Source organism: Anguilla anguilla, chromosome 4 (assembly GCF_013347855.1).
Source record: "Anguilla anguilla isolate fAngAng1 chromosome 4, fAngAng1.pri, whole genome shotgun sequence".
NCBI lineage: Eukaryota > Metazoa > Chordata > Actinopteri > Anguilliformes > Anguillidae > Anguilla > Anguilla anguilla.
In genome coordinates, this window is record NC_049204.1 from 36,810,225 (window position 1) to 36,828,688 (window position 18,464).

Here is an 18,464-nt window from a genome sequence, read left to right on the forward strand (position 1 = left end):
TACATTCACATTTACGAACAGACATTTATACCAAGAAACATACAATCATTCACGCAACAGAAAGGTTGGGCAGCGAAATACATACATACCAATACAAATTGAACATATACACGCCTATTCAATCAATCTTGACTGTGAGAAAGCCATCCACACGTTTGGCCTGTCCATGTACTGCATGCTTATACACACAGGGCCAAGTGACTTGAAAGAATTGAGGAAATATTGGGTAGCATTGCTTTGGAATACATCTTATTTCATTTCGGTGAGGCAACTTGGCCGTAACTTGGCGTCATTTTGATATCAATACTTTTAATGGCAGGCCTGGATTTTGGCAGTCTGAATGAATGAGTTATAGACATATACGTCTTGTATGTGTGAGTAACTTGGCATTTTTGTACGTTTTTTATGAGATGGAACATACTGTATCAAGTCATTGCTATATAGCGGAAGTTCACATCTAAAATGCAAAAACAAAATGAAATAAAAGCAAAACAAAAGTAATTTTTGAGAGACAAAGTAAAAAATCATTTCGTTGGCCTCATATGCAAATCATCCTAAAATCAACAAATAACAAGATAATTCGGAATCCTCATTCATTCCAGAAATCCGATTAAATTTCTGATACCCTTATTTTCTGAATGTATTTATTTTGGTCGCCACTATCTATAGGATTATAATTTTCAATTCAGTAGTATTGACGCGCTTTAAGGAAGTGAAATGCAAATGGGAGAAAATGGCTTATTCATTCGGCACCAGCGCAACAATTTAAATAGCAAATTATTTTTTCAACTGTTGATTTTCTATTGCATGGGCGAGTGGATAAACCAGAGACTGTAAAAAATAAATTAACGAAGCTTCAACATCAGACGAGAGCTACGTGCGTACAGGAAGTGACGTTTTCATTTCCACAAGAAGAGAAGGAAGGATCTTAGACAGAGAAGGGCATACCTCCTGCAGACGTTGAGGTCATACATCGAAGACAGGCGCAACCAAAGAACTGGTATGACCATGTTTTCTAGAAGGGAAACAGTCGTAACCATGAGAATGAACAAATGTTATTAAAACGATCATTTACCATTGAGCTACATAAATTTAGCTATTGGTGTTGCAAGGCTAACCGTACAGGTATCCACTGTTATAATAATAATTTGTGTGCAATGTAATTCCGTTCTGTGTAAAATAACCTGTTTGGCTTATGTTAGGTTTTTATTGTTATTTCCATAATTTGCTATATTTATATTTTATTCGAATGGTTGTTTATTGTTGAGAACACGCCTTGTCATATTTGTAATAGTGCCGCAATGCAATCCGGTAAGGCGACAGTTGTGCCGCTGTTGTAACCACAGCTGTTACCCAGTCAGCTCTTCCGCGCATTGTCCAACATGTCTTTTAAAAAATGTTAGTTTAGCCAAGGAGGGCTAAATTATGTCTGAAGTATAATCAACGTTATTGCTCTCGTGTGCTCGCTAGCTGGTTGAACGCTATAGAATAGTGAGAGAAGCCGCCATCTTCGCCATCAGCGACCACATGGCGAGAAGCAGGAAGTTGTTTGACCTCGACCTTTATGGGTTTGCTAGCGAGCGCCTCCACGCTGATATCCTTCGGTCAAATTATAGAGCAGACGGAACAAACCAGATAAAACACACCAGCCTGTTGGAAGAATGTCGCTGTGAAACGGGTATTTTAACAACGTCTCGGGATGTGAGTGTAGCTAGCTGAACTACTGCGAGTAGGTAAATGTATTTATACTATACTTATGGAACTTTTGTAGTAATTCTCTCAATAATACGGCAATAATAAGGCTCGCATTACCTACAGTGGCACGGTTGACCCTTCTGATAACCGTCCGAGGTCATAAGCTTTGATATTTTTGTGTTATAATCATTTTAATTGACAGTACCTTTTCATGGACCTCAATCAAAGTTTGCAACCAACATTAGGAAATTATTTGCATAAATGAAACTCAAATGGTTAGATGAAGCATGTAGTCTTCATGAAATAAGAGAGATTAATAATTTTATGTACTCTAGGTATACTTTTCATCAGCCATTTGTCATGTTTGTTAATGCGGGGTGTTTCTTAAATACAGCACAACAAATGCTTTAGGCTCAGTCACCTAGAGTCATAGCTTGACACATTAACACGTTTCTGTATCTACTTGGAAGACACCTGATAAGAACTCGGAAAAGCAGGTCATAAACTGTCTTGGAGAACGATCAGATTTGGGGAAAAAGAAAAAAAGACAGGCTCTTACTGGGATGATTCCCTGAATGAAGTTCAAGTTCTGTTCCCCCCCCACTTAGGAAGTTTGAAGGTCATTTCTGTCAAGCCATTCAGGCGCCGCAGAAATAAGTAAACAGAAAGCCGTTCCTCGTTCAGGTCCACAGATCACTGGAGAATGCAGTCTTTTGTACAGTGATTTGTAAATCTGAGGAATCTGAATCGTTATGGCATGACTGAATTTGACCTGGTTTCATAGGCTGCGATTTTTCTGCCCCTTCAGTCAGCATGTCACTGTTAAAGGCCATGTTTCTGGTCTTGCAGAGTTATGTTTAAGAATGGAAATGAGACCCTAAAGACATCATTGGTAAGTAATTGTGTCAGGTTTTGTTACAAGTCTGATGCAGCCCATTTGACTTTGTGTACTAATCAGTTATTACTGGTTTCTCCATGGCATTTGTCCGCACAACCTCACTTTTTTTTCTTGGTCATTCTGAGTGCTTACTAGAAGGAACATTTCCAGAAGGGGGGCTGGCGGGCCGTAGTTCAGCTAACCAGCAGCTCCACTGCCAGCTTTGGGGGAAAATGCCCCTGCTGATTTGTCATTTAAGAGCAGAATGCTTGAGCTTTCAGTTGAGATGGAGACCTGGGGAAATAAAAGGCATGTAGTCCCTGGTCCCCTATCATGTGTGGTGAAGGGAGCCTGAATGAGATACAGAATTTCTTTGTGACTCTCACGTGATCTGGAATCGTAAAGGAACGCGTTGGAAGATGTGCCCTCCCCCTCGCTTACTTTTATTGGATTAACCCCAACGCCTGAGTCTCTGCGCTGAGAGGAATCCAGCCTGTGTTCGCCTTGGGACTGTCACAACTGCCCTATAACACACTTTTATGTTCAAGGTCTTTGCTTAAGAGACCAGTGAGCTCCACATGGCTCAGTGGTGAAAGCACAGTATTCTACCTTGCGTTCCAATCTGCAAGCCTCTTCTGCAGCGAATCTCCAGCTCTGTCTGTTGGAACACATTGCACTCTCTGTGTTGACGAGTTGTTAGGTGAGATGAGTGATACTGCGTAAGGATGGGGGGGGGGGAACATCATTATAATGAGGAAATGGCTGAGGTGTAATTGAAGAGAATTTGTCTTGTTCTGGCAGACACCCTTGTACTCTTATCAGAAAGTGTTTGCATGACTGATCTGAAGAAAAACCTACTCTGTTGCATGATAATCCGTGCCATTCCATGTCCAAATCTCAACGGCAAGTGTCATGATTAATTGTGCAAAGAAATGCGAGTCTCGATGATTTTAAGAGGGTTGTTGACATACTTATCTGTCAAGGAATTGAATCATTACTGTACCAAACCCCCACATCACATGTATGTACCTTGTTGTGTTCATTGGAATATGGTGGCCGTTTCTCACTTTTCTGCTATTGTACCCTTGAGTGCCGATGTAGGTATGGGCTTTTAAAGGATTTGCCTTTCCAGGGGCTAAAGCAGAGGACTGTTTCTGAACCCTGGGGTGATTGTTATAAGGGGATCCATCAGATCTCTGAATTTATCCTTTTGAAAAGGACCATTACAAATGCTATATGTCAGTGCAATATGACAGAATGAGAACATTCAAATAAAATATTCAAATAAAGTTCTGGGCTTTTAGGAAACAAAGGTTATTGTATTTTGAAGTTGTGACGCCAGTTGTTCAGAGGGTGTATGTGTGCGTGTGTCTGGTGGCAGGTGAGTCTGCGTATCCCCCTAATTCTTAATCACCTGGGAGGGCTTTGACGCAGATCTGGGAGGAGGGTTAGCGTATTTGGTGCTATGGTCTAAGCGCTCAGTTCTTAAGCATCTTCAGTTGACACAAAATAAAATGGTGACGAAATGGCTCTACCAGTTAGAAGTGGTTTTTGTGACGCTTTCTTGATCACCATGCTGGTAGGATGTGGGCAGGACTGCGCAGGATGTGTAGTCACATCTTGCGTGCGCCAGAGCCTGTTTTCAGCGCTGCTCGTCCTCCCAGACCCGTTCAGGGTGTTCGCTCATTCGCTGGTCTGCTTCCCGTTCACTCGGTCGTTAGCAACCGGGCCCCGCCACGTGGCCCCTCCCCCCCCCACTTTTCCGAAGCGAACCACGCGGTCGTCGCGAAAATGGCAAGCACTCGGGCTGTCGCATGCCTGGACCTCCTTGTGAAGGGAGCAGCAGAAGAACACGTCAGGCAGGTTTCTAGAGGAAGTAAGCGCTGAGGGCAGGGCGCGCTGCGCGGGAAAATTCTGCAGTTGACGTGAAGCGCCACAACCCGCCACTACTTCTGCGGGTGTCACAGGGAGGAGTAGAACGTAAAGAATGCAGTTTGCATTACGCGCGTAAGACCATTGTTCTGTTCCTAAATAGTAACTGGGTTTCTTTTTTTTTTCATTCCTCTCACCCTTAAGGAAAAATATATTATCTTGCTTGGTTTCACATTTTTCCCAAGGCAGTAAATGTTTGATGTTTAATGATGAATGACGAGTAATCCCATTTCAAAAACTGCACATTTGCGGTGGTGCGGTGGACCGTTCCATTATACTGGGTCGCAGGATAGTGTGATGGTTAGGGAAATGAGCTTTTGGGGAAATTAGCTTGTGGGCAAATCCGCAGTACCTGACGTTACAACTGCAAGACAACTGAATGATAACGTCCATTGCAGCTACACAATAGAGGCTGATGTATGTTTTTATAACCGTCAGGGGGAAATAACCTTATCAGTCTCTATTATGTAGCCGTAACCGTGACGTAACCGTGCAGATATCCTGTATTTGTAACATCTGTGTACTTGTTTTGCAACCAAGTTTGTTTCACTTCCCAGGAAAGGCACTTGCGGTGCACTCTTCAGCAAGGTGCTTAACCCAGACTCCTTCAGTAAGAGTCCAGTGTAAAATGACGTGTATGCACATTGAAGAAAGTAAGCTGAGTAAATGGCTCTGGGTAAGAGCATCTGCTGTACGCTTAAGTGAAGGGTAAGTTCAGACACCGCGATCAGGGGAGTAAATCCCTTTTCCTCTTTTGGCGTTCTACCAGATGTGACCTGGGCCAGGCCACACTGGCGTCTGTGCCAGCCAGTTGTGAACGGCGCCATCGCAAGGACACAAATATTTGATAAGTTGGCGGCTGTCGTTTTCAGAATGTCGATGAAGCTTGTTTGCCGATTGCACTTTAGGTTTGGACTCTGGGCTCTTGGCATCTTTCTGGGGGTTTGTGGTGGTGTTGCTGTGACATCAGAGGGTTGCCCTCTGCTGCTGGATACCTCTCCGTAGAGACGAACAGGCGCCAGCGGCGACCAAATTAGGGTTACCACAGTTTGAAAACGCCCAGAAATGTTCAGGTGCAATTAATTAAAAAGAAGGGTCTGTCTTGCACCACACATGATTGTCTACCTTATTTAATGCTATCGTGATTTTATAATTTTGCATGTTGGCTAGCCTCCTTTAAACAAGCCTACACTTTGATCTTGTTTGGGGGTGCATAGCCGGGTGTATTGCCGTCATTGCTCCGCCCCCTTCTCTCCCCAGTGGAGCAGCAGCATGTATATAAGGCAGGGCTGCAAGTTTCTGTCAGGACTTCAGAAGAATCTGGCGAATCCTGGCATTGTGGTCCTTGAGCTCGACTAGTTTTCTGTAGCAGACCTGGTATAAACTGCTCTGTGTGGTGGTGAGTGCTGTAACTTCTGCAGAAGTCCCTTGTTTGTTCACTGGAAAAGAGAAGTGGAACTTCAGAATGGAAACCTCTGTTTTGTTGGAGAGAAAGTGTTTGGTATCTGAAATTCAGTGAATTGGCTTTGTGATTTACCATGTTTTGATAAAAACCAGGATGGTGGCATTTCCAACTGAAACTTAAATTTTATTATTTATTTATTTTTTAGGAAGGGGGTGAGCAGTTTTAGGGACAACAGAACATTTATTTGGCACTTGGGGTGGAAATGTGTGTGGTAATGTTAGGTTAAGGGCAAGTGTGATTGCAGAAATTGCATCGCTTGATGGTGCACTTGCATAACAGCCGTGCATGAAATGTACATATTGACTAGTCTGGCCTCATTTGTATTATCTGTTTTCAGACTCACTTTTTAAATTCATGGTTAATTTTTTTCTTTTTTTCTTTTCTTTCTAGGCTGCAATGGAGTCAACAATGGGTCAAGCACGGTCAGCAGTGTCCAAACTGGTAAGTAAAATAATTTTGAGTAACTGCATTAAAAAAAAAAAAAAACAAACTCATGAAACTGATATAAATGGGTGATGTAAAAGTTGATGATGCAGAAACGACATCTTTAAATCATAAGCATGGTTTTTTAGAACAAACCCAAACATCGAGACACAGCACCTCTTACCTTTAAAGTGAGCGTTGAGACGGTCCTCTCAAATGAGTTGGTGTTGAAAAGCAGGGCTGCGCTCGAATGCGGCACGCTCACCTCTCTCCCACCCCCGGTTCTCAGTTCGGCGGAGAGCGCATCTACACGCGCTTCAACCCGGCGCAGGATGTTGACGGGGACAGCAGCCAGGTGGAGATGAAGCTGGCCACCGACGTGGATGAAGAGGCGCCCAGCTCCGCGGTGGACCGTCGCGCCCACAACACGAACGGGCCCCGGCTCCGCCGCCCCGGTAAAAACGTTGCCTTCATCGCCATCAGCATCTTTCTCATCTTCATCATCGGTAAGCGTGGCTGAAGGGAAAACTTGCTTTGCGAGAGTCTGCTGCCTCTTTCAATATTTGATATCTGCATTAAAGGATACCAGTTAATCATCCATTAATGGACACAATTTCCTTAAAAAAGGTATGCAATCTTACTAAGAACTAGCAGTTACTAGTTCAGGCTACTAAGCTTGCTGTCTTAAATGGGTAAACTGTTTTAAAAACGGATCTGATTAAGTGATAAGTATGTGTTACAGAGGATAAGGTATTTTCAGGTAACTAGCCCTAATCCGGCGAAGTTAACCAAGTCAGTTAATTGATGTTGCTTTCTGTGCAGTAATAAATATTATCAGAATGGTCATGATTATGATAAACTTGTGTGCAAAAATCTAATGCGTACTAGCATGGCTGTCCTCATTTAACATATTACATGTGCTTATCGCGCAATGCTACGTGTCTGTAGCTCGACTGCATGTAATGAGCTGGCTCTCCCCCACATACTGTAGGTAGAAAGTGGGGGGAAAAAATGCTCTTGCTCTTATTACCCATCGTTGTATCGAGACTTCGCGAGACACAGAATTTAAGTCTGATGCCTCCCCCTACTGACTGGAGAGTGTAATGCAGGTTATTTTTTAAATCTTTGGTGAAGACCAGATTCTGCCTAGATGCACCAGTTCAGCAATTTTTTTTACTTACTTTTTTTCCCTAAGTGTGTGATTTATATATATGTTTTTTATTTTGATGGGTCATCCAAATATAAAATAAAGGTTTTTGGTGTGTATTGTATTGATTAAACCGGGGCTGCAATCTGCTGCTTTAAGTTGTTACAGAGCTCTTTATCAATTAAAGCAGTTCATAACTTTGTTTCTTTGGTTTAAATTGGTGGCTGATTTCAGGATGGGGGGGCAAGGCAGGCTACCCCTGGAGTTGAACAGTTTCAGCATGTCTGCCCTTACAGTGAGACTCCGCCCCTAACACTTGTGCTCAATTTCCTTCCTTCCAGGGTTTCTGATTGGCTACCTGACCAACCGTAGGCAGGAAGCAGAATCCACAGTCTGCAGGCACGATGTTTCCACTGTAGAACCCCCCCGAAAGTGGCGCGATGTAGAAGTGGACCCGGAGCTGGACTGGAGCGATATCCGGAATCTTCTGCAGGAGAGGCTAACGGCCGAAGGCTTCAGCAGCAGGCTCAGGTATTGCCTAGCTGCAGTCCTGTTGAAATATGTGCTGAACTCCATAACACTACTCTTTACTTTAGAGACCATTAAAAGAAGTCTTTTTTTTTTTTTTTTTTTTCAGTCAGGGCAGGTGGATTACGAGTTAAATTTTCCTAGTACTTTTCAGCTGGTATATCTGTAGTCAGGCCTGGGTCAAATACGTATTTGTTTTGGATTCAAGTACTTTTCTGTGCTCTGTTGATCTTGCCTGGTGTAATTGAGCCTGCCAATATGACCAGAAGGTGGGGTTTGCACCTTTCAGAGTATTTAATTGGTTCCAGTACACAAGCCAATATCAGTAAAGCGTAGAAAAGTATTTGAATACAAAACAAGTACGTATTTGACCCAGGCCTGCCTGTAGCATTAAAATACTAACAGCGCAAATTATCAGAGCAAATTGGGATTATTCATTTGCCCATCACTGGCCTTTCTCCCTGGCTCTGTGTGCAGTACATGGTTTATATTCAAATTGTTCTTTAAGCTGTTAGTTTGAAATCTTATTTATGGTCTGAACCTATAGTAATCTGGTGTTCAAACCACGGCACACACTCTCTGTCTCTCTTTCAGTGAGCTCTCTCTGGACAGCCATGAGGCAGGAAGCAATGAGGACAGGCTGTTGGCAAATAAAGTGCATGATGCCTTCAAGACCTATGACATGTACCCTTGGAACGATGAGCATTTTGTTAAGATCCAGATCCTCCCCAGGTCAGTATCAGCAGACACTGTCATGGATGAACCACCTTTTATTTCCTTGTCAAACCAGGTTCACAAAAATAATTGATTTTTTTTCCCTGAGTCGCTCTCAAGTTTCTCTGTCATGGACTGCTTGTTTATTTATTTATATTTAGTGTTATATCCATAAAAAAAAGAAAATAATTTGCTTTGTTTTCCATTTGTAGGGACTCTTCAAACAGAGTGCTGTTTGGCCAAGAGCTGATTGGCGTAACCAGGGGATACTTGTCATACAGTGCTACTGGCACTCGACAGGTGCGTATCAACAGGGTCGAGACATTAATGTCATAGTTTTAGGCCATGGGAAATATACTTCACTGTATTTGTGCTTCTCTAAGTAATAATGTAAAAACTCATCACACTTCAGTAACTGGTTGGCTTATCATTGTACCGGCTGAAATTCAGAACTTAGTGGAAAATAACCCTCCTGGTACTAAGTGCTGCTTTTGTTTCTTTACAAAGCTGTGTTCATTATTGTGTCCTCCCTGAATTTGTTTGAAATGTGACCCACCTTCCATTGTATTTTTTTTAGGGCAGGGTGGTGTACGCCAACTATGGCAAACCAGATGATTTTAAGTACATGACGGACATGAAAATCGACTTGAACGGGACCGTCGTCCTGCTCAGAGCCGGCAAGATCAGCTTTGCTGAGAAGGTGAGACTGGGGTGAGGTGTGGGGGATGAGTGCTCCCTCTGTAGAACTGGGTGGGGCTCCTGCTTCATCTGTAAGGGCAGGAGGGGTTTAAAGCTTGCCTGTGTAATTATCTCTTTAAGGCGTAAGATCACAAATGTGATTAGAATGTTCTTAACTGAACATTCTAATGCTGATGTGGTTGTCATTAATGGTAATTGAAAGCAATAGAGTTCTAGAACACTATTGTTGCCAAAACATTTCCTAAAAACCTACTCCTTAAAGTGTTGATGTGCTTTTGAGCTTTCATTCTGTGGCATGTTTGACTGAAGGGCCCTAAAATGGCAGACCAGTCACAGACATGGGTGACTTTTCATCCCTTTTTTTTCTGTAGGTGGCCAATGCGGCCAAACTGAAAGCAGCCGCTGTGTTGATCTACCAAGATCCTGCTGACTATAGCTCTGTGTCCACCACTGAACTCTATGGTCACGTACGTATCAAGGACTGATATCTATTAACGTCTGCATATACTTATTGTTTATTAGACCTCAAGGAAGTAGCCGTTTTGCTATATTTAAGGGGAATTCTAGGGTGGAAAGCATCTCAACACTATTGTTTGCGTCATATTTCCAGGTCCATTTGGGGTCTGGGGATCCCTACACGCCAGGGTTTCCATCCTTCAACCATACGCAGTTCCCTCCGGTCAAGTCGTCAGGCCTACCAGAAATCCTCGCCCAGACCATCACTGCCGACATGGCCACCAAAATCGTCAAGTATGTCCACATTCTCCCCTGGGTTGTGTCCTCAGTGCAGCCTAAATTTGTAATCAACAAGAGACCCCCCCCCCCAATTAGACACACACTGTATTGTCCATACGCACACCCACTGTGATTGTACCCACTTCTGCCTTTGCCCTGTGTTTGACCTCCTAAACCCTGGATAATTCTGAGCTGCCCCCTTGTCTGTCTGCTGAAGCATGGTTCTCTCTCCTGATGTCAGGAGAGGGTTTTTTTTGGGGCTGTGGAGTAAAGGACATATTTATTCATGTACTAACATCTGTGTTTGTGCAGCGCTATGGTTATCAACATGTGGTGTATTTCTGCTTTTAAAAGCATAAACCTTGACCTTTTCGTGACTGGTATCTGTGGAAGAATTCACGGATTGGACCATTTACAGTTCAACATTTGGTCGTAATCCTCCAAAATGCATCTTTGATTTAAAAAAAAAAACAAGACCAGGTCAAAACCTAGTATATGGCTGGACCTAACACACTTCATCCAGGCGACCAATGGTGTAACTTCATCACTCAGTCACAGACATGCGCGCTTGTAGGGCTGGCCCCGCTGTTACGGTCCAGCCAAGAAAAAAAGAGGCCAGTCTGGAACAGGACTCACTGAAGACCCTTGTCCCTCTCTTCCCCCGATCCAACCCCCCTCCCCAGGAAAATGGGCGGCATCAGTGCTCCCAGTTCTTGGCCTGAAGGACGTCTACCTGGGTTCTCGAGGTATAATCTGGGTGGTGAAAACGACACCGTTACAGTGGAAGTCAACAACGTCCTCGTGGAGCGGAAAATTCACAATGTTTTTGGAGTTATTAAGGGACTTGTGGATTCAGGTACTTCAGCTTCATTGTCCATAGGTGAAAGTGGTTGGAAACTCTTTGTGTTTATAGGTTTATGTCTACAGGCATACATAGTTCTGATAGGACTGCTGTGCACTACGTGACATGACCTGAGGTTACATAATAGAATAGAAACTTCAACAGCTTCCATTTTTTATTTTCCAAGTTGTTCATTAACTGGAAGACTGGAAGTCCGACCATACCTGATTCCAGAACAGATTTCATTCAGCATGTGGAGAAAGCAACTAGTATGAATGCTCTTGCTTTTCCAGCAGTCAATGTGCGTTGGATATTTAACCTAGATCACCTACATGGGACATCTCTAGATTTATTATTGCTGTGATGTAAGCAAAGTACCTTTATCTGGGCTACAAAAATGTTCTTTTCTTAAGGAATGCAAATTAGCAGCCTGGTATACTACTAATAGCTTCCCTCTATTAACTAATCCAATAGTGCCCCTCACATTAAGTACTTGGTTAGGTTCTGAAAAAATCTTCAGGTTAGATCTGAAAAAAGATGGGTTTTTTGCAGTACTGGTTTCTCTTTTTTTTTTTTTAATTTAAAAAAAATATATATTTTTATTTGTCCCTCTCCCCATCAGATCGCTATGTTGTGATTGGTGCCCAGAGGGACTCTTGGGGTCCTGGCTACGGCAAGTCAACCGTGGGCACCAGCATACTGCTGGAGCTTGCCCGTGCCATCTCAGACATGGTGAAGAATGGTAAGACTTATGAAATGGATATGGTGCAAAGTATCGATGTTGCGCATGACGGCCCGTGGGTTTGTCTTTTAGATGAGTTTTTCAACTGAGGTCCAGACTCACTGTGGTCATTAAAGATCCCATAGCACTAATGGCAAAGAGTCTGAGTTCTCCAGTGTCCTGGCTGAATTCCTAGCCTGGCTCTGTCAACCTGCCAGCGAATCACCCCCTAGTTTAATTTGGTAAAAAAATTATTCCCTCCCTCTCCACCTCAGCTGATGATGTGGTGAGCATTCTGGCACAAAATGGCTCCTGTACATCACCCTGTTGAATGCTAAACATGATTGAGTAGTTTCTCCCTCATCACTGCTATGGGCTTTGAGTGTGAGAAAAGCTTTGAATAATAATATCATTCTTTGTCCCATGACACAGATTTGACTCTTTCAGACTAAAATAAAGAGAACTTTCTTGGCATGCTTTTTGTAGCATAGTACTGATTGCTGATTCAGTTGTCATCCATAAGAAATTTGTACAAATAAAGTACTTCAGAGATGACACCCTGCAGATTACATAAAAACCACAGGAAACGCCACATGACCACAAGGGAACAGTACATTCCTTTAAGTTCTGTATAGGAATACAGTTTCACAATGGCTTTTCTGAATAACAATATTTTCCATTGACAAAAGACTTCCAGAAATATCTGAATCTATGAACGTGAGCAAGGTCATCTTGGGGCCAGGCTTTTGCCCAAGTAGCTTTTAGAAGTAGTTTTTTTTAAAGATGGAAAAGACTATCAAATATTGTAAATAAGTCTGCAACCTACAAATTAGTCTTGGAGTCACAAGTGACAACTTCTCTTTAATAGGTGTGATGTATCAGTGGTTTTTCTGTGGTTTGGTGTTCCTCTTTGCAAATACACTAGTTCCTCTGTGAAACTGGCCAAATCTGTGGAATAATCCACTCTCTAGGAGCTAATCCCAGATTTTAGTTTACCCAGTAGTGAAAGGGGGCTTTTGTCGGTCTATAAGTGGGAATCCAGAGTTAGTTGTATATATGTATATATGTTCACGACCACCTCTTTTACTGTAGGTAATTTCCAGCCCAGACGAAGCATAGTCTTTGCCAGCTGGAGCGCTGGCGAGTATGGGAGTGTTGGTGCCACCGAGTGGCTGGAGGTGAGCATTGCACAGGCAGATGCCTCATTCTGTTTCACACTTCATCATTCTGTGCTGTATGGACTCCTGTGAATTGTTTGACTTTTTCTTCCTGTAGGGATATTTGACCAGTCTGGGTTTGAAAGCTTTTTCGTATATCAATCTGGATGGTGCTATTACAGGTGAGTTAAACGGGACTGATCACCATCTTCTGTGGACTTTATAATATTGTTTGTAATAATCTCCTCATGCATACTCTTACTCTGATGTCTTTCCCCAGGGCACGAGAAATTTAAAGCGGCTGCCAGTCCACTGCTTTACACTTTGATCCAGAACACAATGAAAGAGGTGATCATCTCAATGATAGCGCCTTACATGCACGCTGTTGGCAAAAGCTGGAGTTTTCTAACTCCTGTTTCCTGTTTCAGATTAAAAGCCCCATCAGGCCAGAACCCAGCGCGAAGTCCCTGTACGAGCAAGTGGCTGGGTCAGACTGGGAGGGGGCAGTGTGAGTAGCCTTGGGTAGACGTGTGTATATTCACACACACGCACACACACACACACACCATGCCTGCGCACTCTTAGTGTGCCCGATTACACTCTGGTCTGTCAAATCGGAAGGTTCTGTTGCAGAATGGTCACATTTTCAGGGCATTTTTTCATAATTTTATCTTATGGGTTTGGGAATAGTCCATTTAATGTGGGAGTATCTTACTATAAGCTGTCTGGATGTCAATACTCAGTCATTCTTTAAATTAAGTTGAAAAGAATTAATTCTGGAACCATGTTCAGTGGGTTTTTCATTTTTATTACCCCATTTACGATTTGCCAGTGTATTTCTGCATTAATTTGGTATGTAGATATTTTCAGAAGCTACGTTATTACAGTAAATGACCCCAAATGAAAATGGCTGCTTAGCAGGTTGTGGCCTTAAGCTTAGTTATGAAAGGGGGTTGTGCTTGCTGCGGTTCAGCGAGCACATGGCCACATAGTTAGTCACTGGCCCTCAAATTCACACCGTCTGCTTTCAGGATGGAGGCCATGCAGATGGAGGACTCCGCCTACCCCTTCATGACCTTCTCCGGCATCCCCTCGGTCTCCTTCCGCTTCGCTGCGCTCGAGGTGAGTCCCCGAACACGGGGGGGTGTAACGAAGCGTGCAGCAGTCGCGATCGACGTCTCGTCTGGTGTGTGCATGTGCGTGTGCACGTGCGCGTGTTGATTGACAGCTTTAAACACGTTCTCTGCACCAGAACGAAAGATTAATTGAATGTTCTCTTCCCAAAATGATTGCCCTCGCTTTCCTGAGTGTCTTTCTGAACGCCTCCGTTAGGGCTCTGGAGATTACCCCTACTTCGGCACTCTGCTGGACACCAAGCAACGCCTGGACCAGGCCGCAGGCCAGCGCACGGCCCAGTTCGCCGCCTCCGCCGCCCAGTTCGCCGGCCAGATGGCCCTCCGGCTGGTCCACGACCACCTGCTGAGGCTGGACGTGGAGCGCTATGCCCGCCGCCTGCGCAGCTTCGGGTCCAAGATCAAGTTCCGCGTCTACCAGGCCAAGCAGGTGAGGCCCCGCCCGCCGCCTGTACTGCGAGCCCAGAGGCTCTATCTATGACGGGTGCACATGCTACTGAGCAGACACGCGTACGTCACATCGTTGCCGTCGCGTTTAATTGGCGTCTGACACGTGTCCTACGTCTCCTACGTCTAAGTGTGATGTCCCTAAGGTTCTGCCTCTAAACCGATTGCCCCCTTGCAGATAATAAGGTTTTGTGCTACTAGTATGATTAAATCCTTAGTGTCTAAAATCTTTTTGACTATAGCAAGCCTTATGGAATTTGCCTGAAGAATGTTAAACTGTTGCCTCTACTTTATTTTGCGTAATAATATGCCTAATTTTTTTCTAGCCCCGCAGTGTACAAAAACAACACACTGTAATCATGTGAGGTACCTTACGACCTGGGCACTTATACTAGAGAGCAGGCCATAGTTTATAAAGGAAGACCAGAATGGAATTAAGTTTTGCAAACAAAATCAATAGTGGACCTCTTGATTTGAAGGTCATCTTTTTGAAGATCCAAAATACCACCAGATTGATTATTGGTTCATTTAACTGAGGCTTATGGCTACAAAATGAGAGTAGTCTATTTTGAAATAAAGTGACAGTTGTAGTAAGCATTTGAATTAAGAAGTGGTCTGAGCACTGCCCAACCAACTTTTGTGCTACTGTTGTCATTGAAATGGGGCTCAAAGTGCCACTGCTGTCCAGTATGGCATGGAATGATGCATTAAAAACTATGGAAGTATGTCGTTTTGCAACCATGGACAGCATGGTTTATTCCGGAAGGAAAGGACTGCAGTGAATGAAGAAAATTTTAGACTGAAACGAGAGATTGCAGTTCAGACCTGTGTGTCGGTCGTGTGGTTGGTTGTCATGTGTTGGCTGAGAGTTGCTCTCGTTCTCGTTCAGTCCGGCGTCCTTTCCGGAACACAGATGGAAGCGCTGTCTGTCGATTGGCTGACGTCCGCTGTTGGGTCCTACAACCGCGCCTCAGATGACCTGCTCAGAGACATAGAGAACAGCGACCTGAGCGAAGTGGAGATGTGCCGTACACTCAACGACCGCATGATGAGGGTAACCGCGTTACACCTGCCCACTTCTGATCTGCTCTTCTCTATCCGCCTGTTCCTGCCCTGTTTTTCTGTCCAATCGCTCGTTTCTTCCTGTTCTCTACTCTCCTGCTCCCACCCTATTTTTATGTCCAATCGCTCATTCCTGTTCTCTACTCTCCTGCTCCCACCCTGTTCCTCTGTCCAGTCGTATGTTCCTGTTATCTATCCTCCTGCTCCTGTTCCTCTGTCCAATTGCTTGATTCTGTCCGTTCTCTACACTCCTGCACCCTCCCTGTTCCTCTGTCCAATTACTTGTTTCATTCTGTTCTCTACTTTCCTGCTCTCACACTATTTTTCTGGCCAGTCACTTGTTTCTTCCTGTTCTCTCCATCCCTTCGCTCCAGGTTTCTTCTCCCCTATGCAAATTTCCCCAATCACCAGTCTCTGTGGGCTGTTTATGCAGATGATAGTCATACCTGGCCCTTGAGGCACATAGCTCTGCTGGGTCTCATTTCTAACTGAAATCGTTATTTGCCCAAAGTCTGAATCGGTCCCTGATAAGAGTAAGAATGAAAAGCAGCAGTATAGAATCCCAGCTCTAAGCGCCCCCCTCCCCCTTCTAAGTCAGGCATCGCTAATCCACTTTGTAACACCATAGATGTAAAGGCCTTTCACCGACCTCACTGATTGGCTGCAGCATCCTCGGTGAACACGGTGCAGTGCTGCCACACTAATTTAACAGAGATCCAACCTCCCCCACTCCTCAGGTGGAGAGTAACCTCCTGTCCCCCTACGTGTCGCCGAAAGACACGCCCTTCCGCCACATCGTGTTCGGCTCCGGCTCCCACACCATGCAGGCTCTCCTGGACCACCTGAACGCCATCAAAGAGCGCTTGCCAGACTCCGACCAAGACCTGTTCCGGAACCAGTTCGCCCTGGCCACCTGGACCGTCCAGAGCTGTGCCAACTCCCTAGCAGGCGACGTGTGGGCAATGAACAACCAGATTTAAGATCAACCCCGTACCCAGTGCAAAATGAAAAACCCTTTCTCGTTTCATTTGGTTGGTATCACAAATTGGGTTTAAAATTGAACCCAACTGGTAACATCCCCATAAAAGTCCTGTTCTCTGAAGTTTCTCATCAAGTGCTTAAAATGTATTTTTAAAGCTTTTATCGAAAGGCTATCACACAAATATAACTGGGCTCAAAATTAACATGAAACTGCAAAACAATTCCTAAAACTCCCATGACCATCAGAAGTCATATTTCTATCAGTCACAAAAAATGGGGCTGACGTTTCTGACGGAAATGGTCTGCAGCTTTCATGTACATTGGTGAACAAAACTCATCGTTGCGTTCACACACTGGCTTTTACACATCAACCCTAAAAAAAAAAAAAAGAAAAATGCATTCATGCAACCTCTTAGTTTAAAGCAGAGCGGTTGAACAAGAGAGGAACCTCACTGTTTGACATTGAGAATCTGTATTTATTAGTTGAATATTTATCAGTGACTGTGTTCACTATAAATAGTATTTAAATTTTGTATTTATCGGAAGCAGTGCCTTCCATAATTGTGACGGTTATACTGTCGGCTTTTAAAGCAGCATCTGCTACAGAAATACGTGTTACCAACAACTGTTACTAGGAAACTGTTGTGTGCTCCAGCACCCGATGGACCTTGGCCAGAACTTGATGATTAGTTGAAGATGTTTTGGTTATATTTTTAGGCCCACTATTAATGTAAACAGTTTGTTCCCACTGGGGCAAGCAAGCAAACATAATTGACATTAAAAAAAGAATAATAATAATTTGAAAAAATTATTGCACTTATGAACAGGTGATCAAGCTGTTTCTGGAACAAGTGATTTGGTACATTTTATTTCTAATCCTAAAATATTATCGGGAGCAGTGTCTTCCATAATGTGAAAAGTGACGGTAGTTTTTGCCTACCAGCGTGTGTATATCAGGACATGTACTTCGATACTTCCAAACACTCAAAGCCATCCTTTTAGTGTAATTTAATCGCTGCTTCTGAAAATCTGTTTCTGCTCCCATGTACTGAGTAGTTTACCTGTGCCTTGCCTTGTGCTTCTTGTAGAACAAGTTATGAGAATCCTCTTACAGTTTCAGAATTTGGTCATTTAAAACATCACTTTCACATTGATTTTTTCCCCCGTTTTTCAATTATCTTGGTGGCATGTCATATTAAAAGGTAAATCGGTCAAAGGTCAAAACATTATCACTGTTTGTAAACTGACATTACTGATTTGGATGAAGGATGTGGGTCAAACAAAAATGGAAGGATTTCAGGAAAGCTCTCTCAAATGTTACTTTGATGCATTTATGTGGAGGAATATTCACCCCTCCATCACTTTCCTTACTTATTCTGTAAGGTTAGCTAAACCATGGGATTAATTTTTGCATCATGCATTGCATGCCATATGAATTCATGAAATATGAACCCTTTGATGTTTTACATTGGGAACTGAATGATCAAGACTGCTCTCAGTTGTATTAAAATTATTTCCTCATAGATGCAGTCATATGGTCTTCATTTTTCCTTGGACTATTGTAGACTAAGCAACTGTCTTGATCTTTTCAAGAGTTCCTTCAACATATTAATATTGTTTTGATTATTTTAGTATTCCCATGGCTCAATACTTGTTCATTTTCATTAACAAAAACACATGCTTGTTCTCACATTACAAAACATGCTTTTTTATATTATTGGTTTGGTTTTTGAGCAATTTTGTTTGTTTCTGTAATTCTTAATCTTTTTTCTGCTTTAACATTTCTGCTGTTTATTTAAAATCGTTTGTCGTCAATGAGCGTTTTATGATTGAAGATTAAAAAATAATTTTGGTGTTTGGGACTGTAAAAGATCTTATCTGTTCTGCAATAAACCTCTACCCAGCTA

At 43.2% G+C, this 18,464-nt stretch overlaps 1 protein-coding gene across 2 annotated transcripts; it reads left to right on the top strand.

Moving 5' to 3' along the window:
- Positions 1 to 882: 882 nt before the first annotated feature.
- On the top strand, positions 883 to 18,464 carry LOC118225464 (transferrin receptor protein 1-like). Of its 2 annotated transcripts, none has more exons than XM_035413907.1 (19): positions 883 to 1,000; positions 6,360 to 6,410; positions 6,682 to 6,898; positions 7,881 to 8,070; positions 8,662 to 8,799; positions 8,994 to 9,081; positions 9,359 to 9,481; positions 9,852 to 9,947; positions 10,091 to 10,230; positions 10,899 to 11,071; positions 11,679 to 11,798; positions 12,870 to 12,955; positions 13,053 to 13,116; positions 13,215 to 13,282; positions 13,363 to 13,442; positions 13,966 to 14,056; positions 14,267 to 14,497; positions 15,404 to 15,568; positions 16,314 to 18,464. In XM_035413907.1, the coding sequence occupies exons 2-19, from the start codon at positions 6,366 to 6,368 to the stop codon at positions 16,554 to 16,556; spliced, it is 2,358 nt and encodes a 785-aa protein (XP_035269798.1). In that variant the 5' UTR covers positions 883 to 1,000; positions 6,360 to 6,365; the 3' UTR covers positions 16,557 to 18,464. The 2 variants fall into 2 exon arrangements, with proteins under 2 accessions (XP_035269798.1, XP_035269796.1); XM_035413905.1 differs by lacking the exon at positions 883 to 1,000 and adding an exon at positions 5,794 to 5,903.

Excerpts from the sequence above, each read along its gene's own strand:
- LOC118225464 (XM_035413907.1), top strand. The coding sequence starts at position 6,366 with ATGGAGTCAACAATGGGTCAAGCACGGTCAGCAGTGTCCAAACTG. Across the intron at positions 6,411-6,681 it reads GGTCAGCAGTGTCCAAACTG|TTCGGCGGAGAGCGCATCTA; the intron begins GTAAGTAAAATA and ends CCCGGTTCTCAG. Across the intron at positions 15,569-16,313 it reads TCAACGACCGCATGATGAGG|GTGGAGAGTAACCTCCTGTC; the intron begins GTAACCGCGTTA and ends CCCACTCCTCAG.